The 17451-nt window shown below is 37.8% G+C and overlaps 1 protein-coding gene across 2 annotated transcripts in view; it reads left to right on the forward strand.

The window, feature by feature from the left end:
* TMTC4 (transmembrane O-mannosyltransferase targeting cadherins 4) overlaps window positions 1-15788 on the forward strand; it is a 52255-nt gene extending 36467 nt beyond the window's left edge. For both annotated transcript variants that reach the window (XM_032183789.1, XM_032183799.1), the window contains exons 12-18: window positions 4202-4281; window positions 4455-4562; window positions 4683-4824; window positions 5484-5598; window positions 6078-6190; window positions 11704-11773; window positions 12293-15788. In XM_032183789.1, the coding sequence (XP_032039680.1) occupies window positions 4202-4281; window positions 4455-4562; window positions 4683-4824; window positions 5484-5598; window positions 6078-6190; window positions 11704-11773; window positions 12293-12444 (780 nt within the window). In that variant the 3' untranslated portion in view covers window positions 12445-15788. The remainder of the gene's footprint in view (window positions 1-4201; window positions 4282-4454; window positions 4563-4682; window positions 4825-5483; window positions 5599-6077; window positions 6191-11703; window positions 11774-12292) is intronic.
* The last annotated feature ends 1663 nt before the right edge of the window (window positions 15789-17451 follow it).

Here is a 17451-nt window from a genome sequence, read left to right on the forward strand (position 1 = left end):
TGATGAAAGCCTAACTACAGTTTTGCCATATATCAGACTACTTACTGGCTTGGGATTCATCCCCTTAGCTTTAGATGTCTACATCTGAGCAAGCCAGATAGGCTGCCCTCATAACTGTGAGGAAAAACTGACCCTTTTAGCACATTTTATCGTCACCTTGAGCTATGTGACTGTCACAGGCCAGAAGGACTGCACCCTGTTCTGTGTGTTTCTTTCCACTGATTCTGAAAGAGGTCCTGACAGCTACCTCAGATGTGGATGCATAAGGCGACATGAGATTTTGCCCTTCTACTGCTGTTCACTATTTCTAAACATTGCTGTATTGCTCTTCACTCTCTGAGCTTGGTACATGTTGTTTCCTTTTGATTTTTGAAGATTATTCCTGAAGATGTTCGTCATGTTGGCTTTTTCTGCCATGCAGTAAGTTACTGTTGGAAATGTCAAGTTACTTTTTTCTTCCCTCTTAGCAAAGCCAGGGCAATTTTTCAGAATCCAGAGACAGTTCTTATTTCTGGATGACTTCATCTAATTAATTATATAATTAAATTTTGGAAGAATATCATTAAATACATGAGAAATACTGACCGTTCTCTTCTGGTAGATTGGAAATAGCTAAATTTAAATAATTGTAAAAAGTTAACGTTCCCCATGCTACCAGCTTTCATTTACCAAATAGAATTTAATAAACACGTTTTTTCAGAAGAAACAAGTAGCAAAACCTGGAATCCTGAGGAAGTTATGATACTCTGAAAAGAATGTGCTACTAACCATTCTTTGTTCTTAATGCTTTGTGACAAACTTATACCTCTAATAGTTTGCAAAGACAAGCTGTTCTAATGCTGAAAATGTACAACAGAGTCTTAAGACTGTTTTTCAGTTCTTGGGCTAGGCTGTGGTGCCCTGATTATGTTAACTTTAAATATGGCATGCCTGTTGAGATAACCAACTTTTTTCATGGGGTATTTTTAGTACTTTCCTCTTTCCTAATTGCCCTCATTGCAGAGAATGCTGTGTTGTTATTCATCCCTTAGAAATGTTCATTTTAGAGCTATTACTGTAAAGTAATTACCTGTTTAAGTTTGATAAAGGAGCAAGTGGGCATAATGTAATGTGTCATTTCCAGTTAATATCCATCATTAATGCTCATCCGAAAATGAAATGGTATATCTGCTCTTAAATGTTTAACCAGGAAAGGAAAATTCGTTCCCAGGTTGTCCTGGGCAATATCAATCAAAGGCAGAAGAAACACGTCTGTAGAGATTAAATTTAAAACATCACACTGCCCCCTTCATTTTTAAAAGCCAGATTTTTCCCTCCCACTGGCATATTGAAAGTGTTTGTCCCCACGTTGTGCAGATAGGGGTCACAGGAGAGAGCAAGGAGAATTACAGCCTTGTGCTTAGCGGAGGGCATGTGGGTTATTGTAACCCTGGTTAAGGGGAGTAGAGCAAAACGCTCATCTTGGCATCTGTCTCTAATGGCAAAAGAAGTGGGAGACATTGCTGTCCAGCAAAAGTAACCTGCACCTTTCAAGTGATTCTGTATGCCTAAAAAAACCCTCCTGACTCTGTTTTTAAAACTTACTGCATTTAAATATATATATAAATATATACTTACTGCATATTTACCCATTGAAAATTATCTTGAAAGCTCTTTTCATCATTGGGTATTTATGTTAGGCTGAGGGGTTCTTTTGGTTTGCTTGCTATAATTTTTCTTCTCTTACTTTCTTTGTCACCAACATATTTAGAGGAGCTAAGGCTTCAATTTGTCTTGAAGGGAAGCTAGGAAACATACATACAACAAGCAACTCTTCATTTTCAGGAGTATTGTTTAGAAATATCACTTCCTTTCATGCAGAAACTGTGTCTGAGGACAGAAGAAATACAATGTAAATGGTCTTGTTATTGGTTTTAATACTGTAATACATCTTTCTAGTTCAGTTCACAAAATATGTATGTACGCTTAATATTTCATTTGATGTTTTGACTTTAAATAATTGATATCTTTTGGATTTTTGCAATACACACAGTTCTGTTTACATGAGAAAAATATGCTTTCCACTGCTGCTTTAGATAGAAACGGATGTTAAGAAACTGAGGAATGAGTAGAATCAGAAAGTGAAATGCTGACTGGTTGTTCATAACACAAGATAGCTAAAACATATTTTTTGAATTTTTTTCTTGTATGCTCTGCCCTCATTCTTTTAATCAAATTTTTTCTTGCAGTAATACTTACAATTTCTGAAAAATGTAAAACAATAAGAAAAAAAGGCACTCAAAACTATTTTAGAGGAAGAAACTGAATGTAGTTTTAGTTTGCTGATATTGAAATGTGAATTCAGGTATTTTAAGGGGTAATATACGTTACTGAGTGAAATCTTCCTTGATTTTTTTTCTGTTTTGCCACAAGTTATCATTTATCTAGGAGTACAGCAAAATTTAATAATCTAATTTGCTTCACATAGATTTTGAGTCTGTAAACTTCAGTATATATAATCACAGCTATCCAGTTTGGTAAGAATGTAGTCATGGTGTGCTGAAAAAAATTCCCGAAGACATAATACAAATAATACTCAGTCCTAAGAAGCATTTTTCAAGGTATATCATGTTACTGTAATGACTCATTGGAAAGCAGTGCCATTCTATTTTTTGTCACAGTCAAGTGATCTTTATAAATGGCTATGCCTTGATATAAATGTACCATTCTGTTGCTTCTTTGGAGTGGACCTTGTCATATTTTTATGAATGTACAAAGGAAGTCCCTGGATTATTTTGTTTTCTACTTGAAAGCTGTACTAGAGCTTTTATTAGATGCTGAATTTGTGTGCCTTACAGGCTAAGGAGCTGTTTCTGTGAAAACTTACTAAGTCTTACAGCATCTTTGCTATCTTTAAAACCAGTGAAACTACTTTTTCACTTATTCTAGAGAGCATGGAAAACAGTTTTAATTTGATTTATTGATGGCATGTTACAGCATAGTCACAATCACGTAGAGGTGGAATTCAACAACTAAATACTATAACAGTTAGATTGAAGCATAACTTTGTGTGTTGGATCAATGGGTCCCAGGTATTGTGCCAAACACAATGAAAATTAATCCTCTGATGGACACATGAGATTAAGTACTTTTTTTTTGACTGTATAACATGAATTAGAGTTATCTAAGTGTATTACAAACCTATATTTATGTACTTCAGTCTGAAGTAATTTCTGCATAGTGTTTTTGAAGAGATTTAAATTAGATTTTCGAGGTATGGAAAAAATTGCAGTGTGAGAGTTTTTTAGATGAGGCATACAACTTAATTTCAAATAGTAAGGTAATTTACAGAATGAATTCTGGTCTAGTTGCAGAAAAGTGTTTGCAGGACTTTGTACTCAAAACACTTTTATTTCTAAACTTCAGTCTTCCTCTGACCATGTAATGTAGTCTTAGAGTAGGATACAAAATGTCTTCCAATTAAGATTTTTTTTCCTGAAATTCCTACCTAATCCTTCAATCCTTATCATAAATTCAAATGATAAGGATCTTCCCTGTAGTTATCCCAAAGCCCTAGATCCTCCCTTCATTCTCTGCTTTTGAACAGTCAAGGTCTTCAACATGATGCCACACATGATTTATTTTTTTCCAGAAATGTTGTTTGATGCATTATTGTATCAAGACAATAATAATTGGGTCTTTTGCAGGGCTGGGGTGAATGCTGGTTGGCACTCTTTGTGAGTTTTCTTTGTTTTGAAATATGGAGCTTAGCTTAATTTTTCTGTTAATGTTGATTTTTTTTTTTAGCTTATGCTGTAGTGAAAGCAAAGTTTAATCAACACATACTGCTGTAGATTTTCTGCTATGCTGGATTTGAATGAGTCAGCCTTTCTCTTAGTCATCTGACAAGGAAGGACAAGAGGTGTCCATATAAAAAGTCTTAGGGACAGTGTTGTGATCTCATTTATAATATCAGGGAGTGAAAAATCTTTCTTAACTAGCTAGAACAGGTAAGTTGATTTATTAATTTATTCCTCAGATTTTATCTTGCTATTTTCATTGTCTGTATTGTCCAGTCTTGAGATCCACCTACAACATAAAGCAGTAGTGAATGACAAAAATTCTGGCTGTAATTATTTGGGGTAAGAATTTTTAGCAACTTGACTCCACAAAATATCTGAATGTATAGCATCTGGCTAAAAAAGTTCATCTGCGTTTTCAGGTGCACTACAATGTTGGCAAAAACCTGGCTGACAAGGGAAATCAAAGTGCTGCAATCAAATACTACAGAGAAGCTGTAAGGTATTAGAATTTTTACTGCTTTATTGAACTATCCTAAAATTGCTTTAAGGTTTAACAGGGAGAAAATGCTTAGGTATTCATTTTCATGTTCTGCAGTGATGCAGAGCTAACAATTTGCATAAAGGAATGTGTCTCCCATACATAATAATAATCTCTTAAATTTTACATTTTAGGTTGAATCCTAAATATGTACATGCCATGAACAACCTTGGAAATATTCTGAAAGAAAGAAATGAGCTCCAAGAAGCAGAGGAGTTGCTGTCCTTAGCTGTACAAATACAGTATGTTTAGAACAAAGCCAAGCAGTATTTTGTACCAGCTGAGCAGAAAGGATACAATGGGATCTTCTGTTCAAAGTGCTCAGTTGTCATCTCTCTTATTTTTTTCTCCAATTTATTCAGACCTGATTTTGCTGCTGCATGGATGAATCTAGGAATAGTACAGAACAGTTTAAGAAGGTTTGAAGAGGCAGAGCAAAGCTACTGGACAGCAATTAAGCACAGGAGAAAATATCCAGATTGTTACTACAATTTAGGGCGGTTGGTGAGTATTTTTGAATGAATTATTGCTGTTAGAGTAATCTGTGCGTGCATATATTTCTGCTATGTTGTTAAATGCTGATCGTTATTCCAGTTTAATTGATTTGTAGTTCAGGATGATTTCCTACTTTCAGTAGCTTTTTTCTATTGCTTTCCTAGTATAATCCCTTTCTTATCACATTTGGTAGTCCTACTTTCCATATAAAGACATCAAACCAAAAATATAGATTGTGATCTTTTGTTTAAGAGAGATCTTTAATCATTTCTCAATATCAGACTGCTTTACAGTCATGAGCATATTCCAACAAATTGTTAGGTAGTAGAACTATGCAAAAAAAAAAAATCATTTTAGATTCATGGAAATTTACTTATTCTCTTGTGTAGAAAATGCTAATTTTCTTTCCCACTTTATTGGTGCTTATGTATCTGACCAGCTTCCAGAGAAGAAAAAAAAAAAAAAAAAAACATAAAAGTGAAAAATTATTTTATAACAGTCTATCTTCCATGCTACCCTAGTATTCTTTTTACATTTCTTATTTTTATCTGTAAGAGCAAGTTTTACTAGAACAGAAAGAGAGAGATTAATAATCTTTGTGCCTTTAGTCCATAATTGAAAAGTCAAGTAAATCTGAGTGACATTACTGGAGTTTTCTTTCTTTTTAGTATGCAGATTTGAATCGCCATATAGATGCATTGAATGCATGGAGGAATGCTACAGTTCTGAAACCAGAGCATAGTTTGGCTTGGAACAATATGATTATATTACTTGATAACACAGGTATGAACCAATGGAATATTTTAATGAGTAATTCAGTGTCTTTCAAAACTCAGTTTTATCTGTATTTATCTAAAAGGAGTTCTACTTCTTATTTGGCTACCAAGACACTCTCCGTAAAAACTAGAATGCTTTCTAACTCAGTGGTTTTAAAGCATCACTTGAAATCCAGCCCATCAATTGCATTTCTGATCCTCATTTGAAATGACATCATTTTGCAAGCATGTTTGTATTAGAGACCAAACTTCAGAACTCTCAAATCTCTGCTTTTGTTCTTCTAAAAGTGTTATTTGTTGAAAATAAAATGGAGGTTTTCTGTTGTCTTATTCTGTAGGCCTTTATATTTATGTGTCAGAGATACCTGTTTTTCTTCAAAAACACGTATAATCAGCCCTTCATACAATATGTGTGCTTGCAGTATGAAAAGTAACTAGTAAGGCTGTGTTAAGATGCCTTCTCTTTTTCCACTGCGTGGCTCCCAGGCAATCTAGCTCAAGCAGAAGCAGTTGGAAGAGAGGCCCTGGAGTTAATACCTAATGATCATTCCCTTATGTTTTCTTTGGCAAATGTACTGGGGAAATCACAAAAATATAAGGTAGGTAACTAGAGCTCTCTGTGTGTTGTTTTTTTTTGTGGTGGTGGTGGTTTTTTAACCATATATACTGTGTATAAACTGTGTGTATCTCTGTAGAAACGGTGTGAGAAAGTCATTGCGGACTGTGACTTCGTCAGGATTCAGTGCCCATTTCTGTCACAGAATTGTTGTGTGACTCTGACCTAAATTCATCTCACCTTATTTTAGATGTTGTGTGGTTGGTTTTTTTGGAACATTGATTGCTGCCGTAAACTGTCAATGGTCATTGAAGAGAAGTAGGCTCTTAAGCACACTAGAGGGCAGTTAGGGTCTTGTATTGGTTCACTGGTTCTCTCCAGAGAGAACCTCCCCTGATTTAAAGTCCTTGGTTCAGGGTCCAAAATTAGATGTGATATGTTAGTTCTGGTGTTCTTTCTGTGTAAGGAAGCAAGGTTTCCCATTACCCGATATGAATTCTAGCCTCATTCAGAAGCTATCTAAAATGAAGATATCACAGACTCTCTAATCCCAGGTTGAGGATGGGATACCTAAGTGACCACAGAATATTATGGTATGTTCATACATTGAGCAATGTATTGAACTTTCCCTTGAATATAGTTGGCCAGTTAGCAAGTGGTACTTCAGTATTAACTACTTGTATTTAAAAGTAGCAAATGTAATGCAGTTGAGGTCAGAGAAATATTTTCCAGAAGGAATTGTATGAATATTCAGAGAATAAATCATACATAGTTAACATTTTTTGTTACTTTAATTGACTCCATAGTCACCGATGTATGCATGCGATAGGGAGAAATAAATAATGGAGCAAGTTTTTTGTATTCCTCAGAAAAACATCATTTATTGAACTATGACTGCTGGGGGGAGGTTGATGGCTTTTTGATATGTTGAAATGTTAGCAGTGCTGAAGGAACATCCTTAGTGTAAAAGAAGTAAGATTTTTTGATATTAGACTTCATAGACTTGATAGAATGGATGTGTTTTTTCCACCAATTACCTTGTCCACTAACATTTCCAGTCATGTCCAAATGTGGAGTGATGACCTGTCCACATGTCAGAGGCCCTGGCAGGCCTAACACCTCCTTTGGTTTGTGTTGGTGATGCTGTTACCCACGGCATTGCATTTTCTCTAGACTGTCACTTTCATTTTTTGTACACTCTGTTACTAGTCTCTTTCCACCTGAAGCTGTTATAAAATATATTTTTAGGTTACATTAACAAAGTTCCAGAAGGATACAAATTAACATCCAGAATGTATAAGGATAACATTATGGAGGAGTTAATTGCTAGTATTATTTTGATGAGTCATGAATATGAAAGAATAGAGTATTGTACAGTTATTTAGCAAGAATAATATGCAGCCTGACAGAATAAAGAATGTTTATAATGAAGTAAGGAGAAGAAATAAGTGGAAAACTAGGTAGGAAACTTTCTCCAGGTATAGGAAAAACAAGTCTGTCACAGTGGATTTAAAAAATAACAAAGCAGGTAGTGCTTTTGATGGCCAGTTCTGAGAGGTCATTATGCTGCATGGGAATGCATTGGAGACAGTGGAAATGATGGTGGGAAAAAATGAAGCTTTCAAGGCAGCATCCTGAATAAAGCAAAAGGCGCAGTGGAGCCCAGGGAAGAAAGGAGGGGGCCACTGACAGTTTTAATAGTTCAACAAGGAGTAGTAGGTTTGTGTAGAGCAAAATATAACTTATCTAGTAACTTGAAATTGATGGGTTATAATAGGGAGAGCAAACTAAGGGCATTGGGAAGTGCACTTAGAAAATTTGATGATAGCAGTAGCTGTATTTTGTATGGATTGGAAAGTAGAGATACAGGGTTGCTTTTGTTGTTGGTTTTTGTTTATTTTTAAGTGGGAGAATATACAATTAAGATAAAAAGAATGGGAGATTAAGATTTCTTGTCTACCCCTCCACATGTAAAAACAGAGAGAAGTGGATGGCTCTTTAAGGATTTTTACTGTGTATGGGAGGGGAGGGGAAGACAGGGGATTGGAGGCTGTCAAGGTGATGGAGGTGATTTGCAGAGGGCTGCCTGGCTGTGTCTGTTGTGTTGTATAACCTCAGGCATTTCATTTATTAGGTTACTTTTTATGTGTCTGTATAAAAGTTGATACTACATTGGCTCTGTTGCCATAAAGTAAGATTTGGTTTGGGTTTTGTTGTGTGTTTTTTTTTTTTTTTTGGTTTTGTTGTGTTTTTTTGTACTTCATATTTTAAAAGGCACAAAATTGAAAAGATTTTGCTATTATGAAAGAGTTCCTTCAAATAAGTACACAGTATTCTTCAGTTTCAAATGCTCTTTTCATTAGAAGATAGATTTTCTAAGACCAAAAAAAAAATCCCCCAACCCGTTAAGATTTCTGTTTGTATCTATTCATGAATGATTTATTGTTTCAGAAACAAAAGCACATACAGGATGAGTTGTTTTGGTGTTTTTGCTTTTTTTTTTTAATTAACATCTGTTATGTCAAGTTTGATTTCTCATTTAAGTACTTGTTGCAATGGACAAAGAATCAAACTATCTTTAGCTCTTTGAAAATATGTATGCTGTATTTTTGTTATGTATACATCTATGCTTTTTCTGTAAGAAGTATAACAAATTGGAAACATTCAGCATTTTTTCTATTTGAAAAAAAGCCAGACAACAATTTTGTGCTGTGGCCTTGGCAGCAGATGGAATGCAGTGTGCTTTCCCAAAGCCTTTGCTATACACAGTGTGCAAGTTTCTTGACAACACTTGATTTAAAGCTTTGGCAAGACAGTCATCTGAAATATCACCGGATGTACTGGAATGTATATTTACACCATATATCCGCAATAATATGAATGTGATGCACCATCAATAGCCTTTAATCAGACAGTATGCTTCTACAAGCAAAGCAGTGGCAATAAGAATGTTTGCAGAGTGTGGTTGGAGATACGTACAGTAATGAGAGTCAGTCAAATCTGAGCATGTGTTTTATTATATTTTCTGGGAACACACTGCACATGTTGTCCCATCATACATCAGCAGTGAAAGGGTGAGTCTGTACACTAGATGCTTCCCCTCTTTGTAGCTGACAACATTCAGGTATAAAAATGCAGTAATTGGACAGCACAGCTTTCAGTCTGTTGTTAACCTGTCCAGTAAGGAAAGTGGAAGTTTACTTAGTAAATTAAAATACTAGGAATTGCAGTGGAAAAATTACAAATTGTAGGACTAATGACTACTGCATAGTTTCAAGAGCCATTCTGCTGTTGATTTTTAGGTTTGGTTGGGTGTATATAAAGAGGTTACCTTGCAATACCACAAGGCTTGCCAAATGTTTGAGTCTTGGGGTGTTTCTCAAGTGACTGAGTTAGAATCGTAGAATAATTTTGACTGGAAAGGGACATCCAGAGGTCATCTAGTCCAATCCCTGACCAAGCCAGGCACCAGGACATGCAGAGGGACACCCAGCTTGAAAGCAGCTCTGCAGAAAAAGACAGGAGGGTCCTGGTGGACACCAAGCTGATCATGAGCCAAAAGCTCTTTTTGCTGGTGCCCAGTGACAGGACAAGAGGCAATGGATGCAAACTGGAACAGAGGAGATCTCCTCTGAACAGGCAGTACTTCTGTGCTGTGCAGGTGATGGAGCACTGGCACAGGTTGCCCAGAGAGGCCGTGGGGTTTCCTCCTTGGAGACGTTCAAAAGCTGCCTGGAGATGGGCCTGGGCAGCCTGCTCTGGGTGGCCCTGCTGGAGCAGGAGGGTGGGACCAGATGGCCTCCAGAGGTGCCTTCCAACTGTAAGGATCCTGTGATTCCTGCCCATCCATTTGTCCATCCTGTTTAAGTGTGAATGGTGGCCTTCCCCTCCAGTGTACTGACCAGTCCCTCCAATTAGGGGCTATCTGTAATGTTCCTGATAGAGTGTTCAGTCCCATCACCCAAATCAATGCTTTGGGTCTCAAATAGCCCAGTTCATCTAGGTACATCAATAGTCAGGTATGTGAGAATGCTAGAGCTGGTGATGATGCCAGGGAAAAGCAATGCCAAAACTTGCAGTGTAGAATCATATACTGCATAAATTTCTGGTCATCTGGTTCCCTTGTTCACTCCTATCCACATAGGCCTTCCACAGGAAAAAGAAGTACAGAAAGGATACAGAAAGGAGATACAGAAAGAAGTACAAAAAGAACTACAAAAGGATTTGTTGAGAACCTAAAGTCTCCTTGACCTTACAGAAAAAAAAAAAAGCACTTTCAGCATCAGCCTTTCTTGGGTTGAGAGTGGCAGCCTTAGCTGTGCTCTGGAACGCTTTGAAAGGAGAGTGAACTTTGGGTTTGAATTTGGACATAGCTCTTCAGTCACTCGAAGTTGAGTCACTGACATCAGAAACTTCTCACCTGTGGGACCCTTATGGAACTTATGTCATGCTCCTCAGAAGAACACAGCAGAATCAAAAATTTGGCCGATAGATTTTCTTTTTTAGCAGAGCCTGTGTGGTGCTGTGTAGTTTTAAATAGCAAAGGCTTAGCGCAAAGGAAAGGCCTTTTCCCCAGGGTTGTTCTCAAATACCTGGGATATTAAGTGTGTGCACTAGAATAGGTAATTTTATCTCCAGGTAATTTGACCTGAAACTAAATGAGCAACTTTCTCTAAAACACAGCATAGCCCAGAATCCATGTGAAATTGTTTATCTAAAGTATCTATTCTTGTATGCAAGTGAGTACATATGGTCCATTTGGATTGGGAAATATCTTTCTAAACTTATACAGGAAATATGCTCTGGAACAAAAGTGTCTGTATCAGCAGCTCATTTGGTAAAATAAAAATGTCAGCTTAGGGAATTAACTTAGCAGTAAGTTGTTCTTCTGAATATTTGGTGAGAGTTTGGCTTTTCTAAGTACTCAGACGTCAACAGTCCTAAGAGCATACACACTGCAGCTGGGAATATGGGAAAGGTTGCTTGGAAGAAACGTGAGAAACGGTTCAGTTGGTTTGGTTTTTCAATAACAGACACTCTGCTATTCTTCATAGAGAACCATGTTGAAACATCTGTATGAAAGGTTTTTACTGGAAAGCTCCTGCCTGAAATGGTAAAAATTGTTAACGGGAAAAGGTGTCTAAAAGGAGTTTTCTCAGATGCTACATTATATTATGCTTGTTTTGATTGAATAAATAGGTAAAACTTCAGCAGGTAATGCTTGAAAATAATATAACTGAGGGGGGGGGGGGAAATTAAACTGCTTTATAAACTTCACTAGTGCTTCACTTTTCTTTATTTTTTTATTTTGGCTCTCAGCTAACATAATGTGAGCCTGTGAAATCTTGGCACTTATTTGTACCACTGTCACTTTTCTGGAGGCTACAGCCACCTGAACTACAGGATCGTGCAGGCTTAGATTATACATACTGTGGCATCGTCTAGATATGGCACAGTTTGGAGTTTCTTTCAGTTACAATTTTGTGTACGTTTTGTATTATTTTATATACTGCAAGAGTAGACTGTCCTGTTGACTTGTTCTTCTAAATTATTCAGGAATCTGAAGCGTTGTTCCTCAAGGCAATTAAAGCCAATCCAAATGCTGCCAGTTATCACGGTAATTTGGGTAAGAGCTTTTCTACATCTTATCAGCTGCATTGTTTATTTGCTTCATATTTGTTGTGTTTTAAAAGAAAAGGCAATCTTTTGAGCCTTCTTCCTGCTGGGCAGATTCCTATTTTACTTCCTAGAAAAACTGCCAGCCAGAGAAGAACAGGGCACTAAACCAGAAAAGCCATCACATGATATGACAGATCAAGAGGGCTGCACAATCCAGCCCAGAGGTAGCTGCACTTCAGTGGCTGCAAATTGGTTCATTTATGCTACGCTTGTAACCCGCAATGAGCTCACCAGATAAGAGCTGCCATTTGTGGCTCCAGTGTAATTCATTCCTTCATCATTCCCATGCCAGCTCTGCTCCCAGGCTTTGCTCCTGCATTTGGCAACAGAACAAGCAGCTACTGTGCCACCAGCCAGTGAGAGACCCTCACTGGAAACAAATGCCTTAATGTTGTTTTCCAAGTGATTGGCAAGGCTGTGCATTATTCAACAATATTGCTAACGAAATTCTTCACTGACGTTCCAGCTGTGCTTTATCATCGCTGGGGAAATCTTGACTTAGCAAAGAAGCACTATGAAGTCTCTCTGAAGCTGGATCCTATGGCACCCGGGACCAAGGAAAACTACAACCTCTTAAGAAGAAAATTGGAGCAATTGCAGAAGAAAGGCGGTGCCTGATGTTTCTTTTCAGGTTGTCCGTGCATGCTGTTTACTGTTAATGTTACATGGTTACTTTTGACCATGTAAAGGATTCAGTCATTGTTTCTCAAAAATAACACCACCACCAGCAATGCACATTTGAATGTCCAATTATGCCCTCCTACAGATTCTAACATTTCAGCTGGAGTTTGGAGGATCTTTTTTTTTTTTTTTTTTCTCCTGAACTGCTTTTAAAGTCCCTTAGGACACTTTTATAGGTATACGAAAGCGATGCAGATGGATTCACAGCTGTGAATAAATAGCAATATTTGCTTTCACTTGCAATTTGATATCTTCATCTGACTTTTTAGTAGCAGGATGAATATCAGAAGGCAGTTTTATTTCTGAAAGTGTTTCTGGAAAAAAGTGCAATTTCCTGTTTAAACCCTGATCTGTTCAAGTATGAAGAATATCTGTCCACTTCAGTTTTATTACTGCTTTCTACCGCCAGTCCTGCGGAGACAGTGGAAGAATGGATTCTCTCCAGCACATCAGTTTGCTCTTGTAATTTGAATTATGCCCTTGTTCTTGTTTCTGGCTCCACCATTTGAAGTGTAGGATTTGTACAGGTGTAAATGAGTGCTGTAAAAGGTTTGTCAGCCACTATACTGCTGAGGTATGCTTGAGTGAAGAAAGTACTCCTAGATTTAAGGCAAAGATTTTAGCAAGCAGCAAAGGGGAGAGGACAAAGTTTAAAAAGACAGAGGGGTAAGCTAAAGTGTCTGTTCTTGCAGGCCAGCCTCATCTAGCACAGACAGCTTGGGCCACCAGTCAGCTCTCGCAGCCAGTTGGTGGTCTAAACACAGAATAGCATCTACAGGAGCTAATTCCTGTGGCTTGAGGCACTGCAGTGCTTTCTGGTTAAGGACATAACTTTTGGCTCCTACATTGTTGGTAAATAAAGAGAGAATTTCTGTGGAAAAGTAACTGGGCAAACAACCTGACCATGGCTACTGAGGTATGAACTAGAATGATCTGATTCCATTTTTGTCTCCCATGGCTCATGAGCTTGCGAAAGAGACAGTTAAATAAGCATAGCTGTTAATGTGTAAGCTGATCACGTTGGTGCGGGAAGATTCAGAGATGGTACCCATTGATACAGTGTCACTTTTCAAAATGTGTTATGCTTTAATACATGTTTAAACTCTGGCTGTCCAAAGTTGTTTGTCTTGTGCCAGTATTTACATTCCTGCTTCAGGAAATCATCACATGTCTATTTTATTTGTTTGCTTGTTTGCTTGTTGTATTTAAGGTTGGAAGATTGCTATCAGATGTGAAAACTATGGAATTTAGCCTCTCTTTTTGCATTCCTTTGTTCTTTCTTTTTTCCCCTCATAGGAAGACATTGATCAATGCAGTGTTTGCAGCTTTCCTAAGGAGTCCAATGGTTATGTTATAGGACATTGTTGAATGTTCCCCATACACAACTCATCCATGTGTGGAACCACTTAAAATGTTGAGGGAATGCCTGCCATAGGACAGTATGCCGTGTGGCCTTGCCAGCTGACTACCATATTCTACTTCTGTGTCTTGAACCTATAATAGGCTAATTTTAAATTTTTTTTTTTTGAAATGACAGTTGCTTCAAGAAGCAATGTCTACAGAGCACAATACAATACTGCAGAGCTACCCAAGCATCCTCTGACAAAGCTCATTTGGTAAAGTAGTGCAGCTACTTTAATGTAATATTCTTTCCAGACTAACTATAAATCAAGACAGCAAGGCTCTGGCAATACAATACTGACCACAAATTTGGCTTTGAATGAATGAATATGCCGGCATTGCACATACCCAAATTGTATGTTGTCATACTAATTTTAGTTGAGGTACCAGAGACATGTGTTTGTATTCGTGCAGTGTTCTGCTAATGCACCCTATCTTTCAGCAGGGCTAATTAGTTCCTGTAGGGCCCCAAGTTGATGCCTTGTATCCACTCCTTCTGGTTTCCAGACAGAAGTTTCAGAAAGCAGTTTCTGAATGTCTTTATAGGATATAAACATGCTTTTTAGTAAGTCTCCTTACTGGTCCAGCAGAACACTGCACCAGTATGGTTAGTCATCTTCTGATAACCAGTATAGTTCAGTCACTACCAACTTTTGTACCCAAAATGTGCTGAAATTGATACACTGTTCAGTACAAACAGCACACTTTTAAGGCCTGGCATGCATCAGATACAGAGAACACGTAACTACATCAGTCACAAGGTATTAAAGGGCTGGGATCCGGCTGGACATGCTAGTTTATAACAGAAAATAGATGTTTAATATAATCAGGTCTTTTCTGTATATTTGGAATATGACATATTGAGTTTAAATTATTATTCTCATCATGAAGTTCATATGTATATTTGTGCCTGTTGGCTGCCAGGTTAGATTTACAAAAATCCAGTAGATCAATATTATGTATGGAGTATGAATTCTTTCTAGCTCATTACAAACCGAAGTTGTTGCAGAAATTCCTCTGTGGAAATCAGTTTGTCCTCCTACTCATGAGTCTTAAATGGAAGCGATACACCAACAAGCTGAATACCTTGTTGGCATTTGAAAATGGTGTTTACTCTTCAATACAGACAATGGGATTTATTCTCAATTGTTTTTTGGGCACCTATTGTGTTACTGTGAGGGGTGGGAATATTTGTTTTATATCATTTTTAGTGCTATAGAAATTCAATGTAATTACTTCTATGATGGTAATAAGGATACGCTTATGATTGTGCATAATGTTGACGTAAATTGGGTTCAAAAAAAGCAACAAACAACTGATTTTTCAATTAAAAATTTCCTAAGACTTTAAGAACACTGAATCATAAGAATGCTAAGGATTTTTTACTTTGTCTTCAGAATTATTTTGAGAGTGTAAGTAATACTGTAAGCTTTATTGAAATGTTTATATTATCATCACTTATCACTTTTCTTGTTTTCTTATACCTCATAACTGACTCCTGGAATAGTGCAAAACCAGGCACCCTGGATAAAAAGAAAGGTATAGAAAAGTGTCCGATTCTGTATGAAAATCAAGAAACATGGATGCTTTTTTTTTTCCCAAAGCTTTCTTGTTCAAATATAGTTCTGAAGAGAGAAATACAGAATGATTCAATGCACAGAACGGAGTCAGAACAGAAAAATGTTCACACTGATTGCTATAGATGACAGCCTATTTTCACCAAAAACTTCCAAGAGAGTTCCCTTATTGTATGTTTCTCTCATGTCTAGAATAATGTCATGTACATGAAGTTTCCTGTTGCTTAATTTCATACTTAAAACTTAGAGATGTGGATTGTGTGTATGAGCACTCAGAAATAAAAATCTTTTATTTGTTAAAAATATTGGGCCTGTTAATTGGAAACAGATTCCTCCATATTTTAGACATCTGCATCTGAGCTATTCATCCCAGTTTTTCTGTATTGTCAATGGGAATAAAACAGGTAATCTGAAATATGATTCATCTAAAGAAAAAGATGTGAGGCATCCTGTGCTTGAAGCAGTCATTCCTCTTCACTAACTTCAAAGGGCAACTAAGATGATCAGCTCACATATCTGAAGAAAACCTCACTCTGCTGCTTTCAGATGAATTGATCTGGTCCTCTATACTTCTCCTACAGTCCATCCTTCGCACCAAGAATATTAATAGACTGGCATTGAGGCAAAGTGGTAGGTACTTGCCTTGAGAGTCAGAGCTATACTAGTTAGATGAGGGGATGGGATAAGACAAATGAGGAGGGATTTGGGTTCTGCAGACAGTTAAATTTATGAAACTGATACAGCAACTGAATGTCAAATCTCTGCCTATGTTAACAGAACATTTGGGTCTAGCTCTACATATAATTAGCTTGTCTGCAATTACAATAAATGGTAAGAACTTCTTGTTAAATTGACTTTTTGCTGTGGTTCGTTGCTTTGGAAGCAATCTAAAGCAACTGTAAATTTACAAAGATGAGATTTTTGTCTTAAATTGAAGTTGCTATTTCAAGCTATAGCTATCAGAATGTCAAATGTGATTCCGTGTTCTGATGGGATTTTTTTGCATGTTTTACTTTAAATATCTTTATTTGGTGGTTCCTGCATGTATTCTTCATTTCATCTGAGCACATGTACATTTGCATACCTATCATTATGTGTTTATCCTCACATGAATCTTGACTTGGCCCAGTCACTGGAAGTGCTTCTTTTCACAGTTTGTGGTAAGTCTCTACCAACCGTGTGTTTGAGGGTGTGCTGAACCCAACAGTGAGGTCACAATTGAACCTCTTATGTAAAAGCAGAGGTGGCCAAACTTGTAGGATTTCATGTACCACCAACCTAAGCTGCAGGTACTGTGAGTAACAGCCGCTTCAGACCATGTGCTGGGCTCCACAATAAGGTGAAGTGTTTTTATGTACCAGTAACATACAAACACAGCAATTTAGATGCTTTGAGGAAAAAGGACTGTCTGCCCGCTGTGAAGAAGCTGATGCATTTGGCTGTACAGGCTGTAGAGCACCGGAGGAGAGGTTACCTTGATATCAGAGAGCCGCGGGGTGGTACGGGGCACGGGTGTTGGTGTGTGTGATGGTCCGTGTCGAGTGGTTCAGGGCTTTAGTTTTGTATTTGTTAGAAAAAAGCCCCTGTAGATGTTGAAATCAGCAGCAGGTCAACTCAGGACAAGTTTTGAACCTTACGTGTTGTGGGGTTGCCAAGGGTTTGTTCCAACTTAGTTTCAGGGGAACGAGAGGCAAAGACAGGGGCCATGTAACAAAGCTAAGCTTTACTATCTTTTTCATCGATTTAAACTGTGATAACGATGCTTGTGTTTGAACTGGGGGGGGGGGTGACTCGAGGTCCTGCCGCAGACCGGTAACAAACATTTTCCCTTTGCCTTCACTGAGCTCGGCCGGGGGCCGCCCCTTTCCCTTCCCTCCCCTTCCCGCTCCCCGCCCCGCCCCGCCCCGCCCCGCCGCCTATCCCCCGGGACCGGCCGCGGGCCGCCCACACGGGACGCGGCCGCGGG

Source organism: Aythya fuligula, chromosome 1 (genome assembly GCF_009819795.1).
Source record: "Aythya fuligula isolate bAytFul2 chromosome 1, bAytFul2.pri, whole genome shotgun sequence".
NCBI classification, from domain to species: domain Eukaryota; kingdom Metazoa; phylum Chordata; class Aves; order Anseriformes; family Anatidae; genus Aythya; species Aythya fuligula.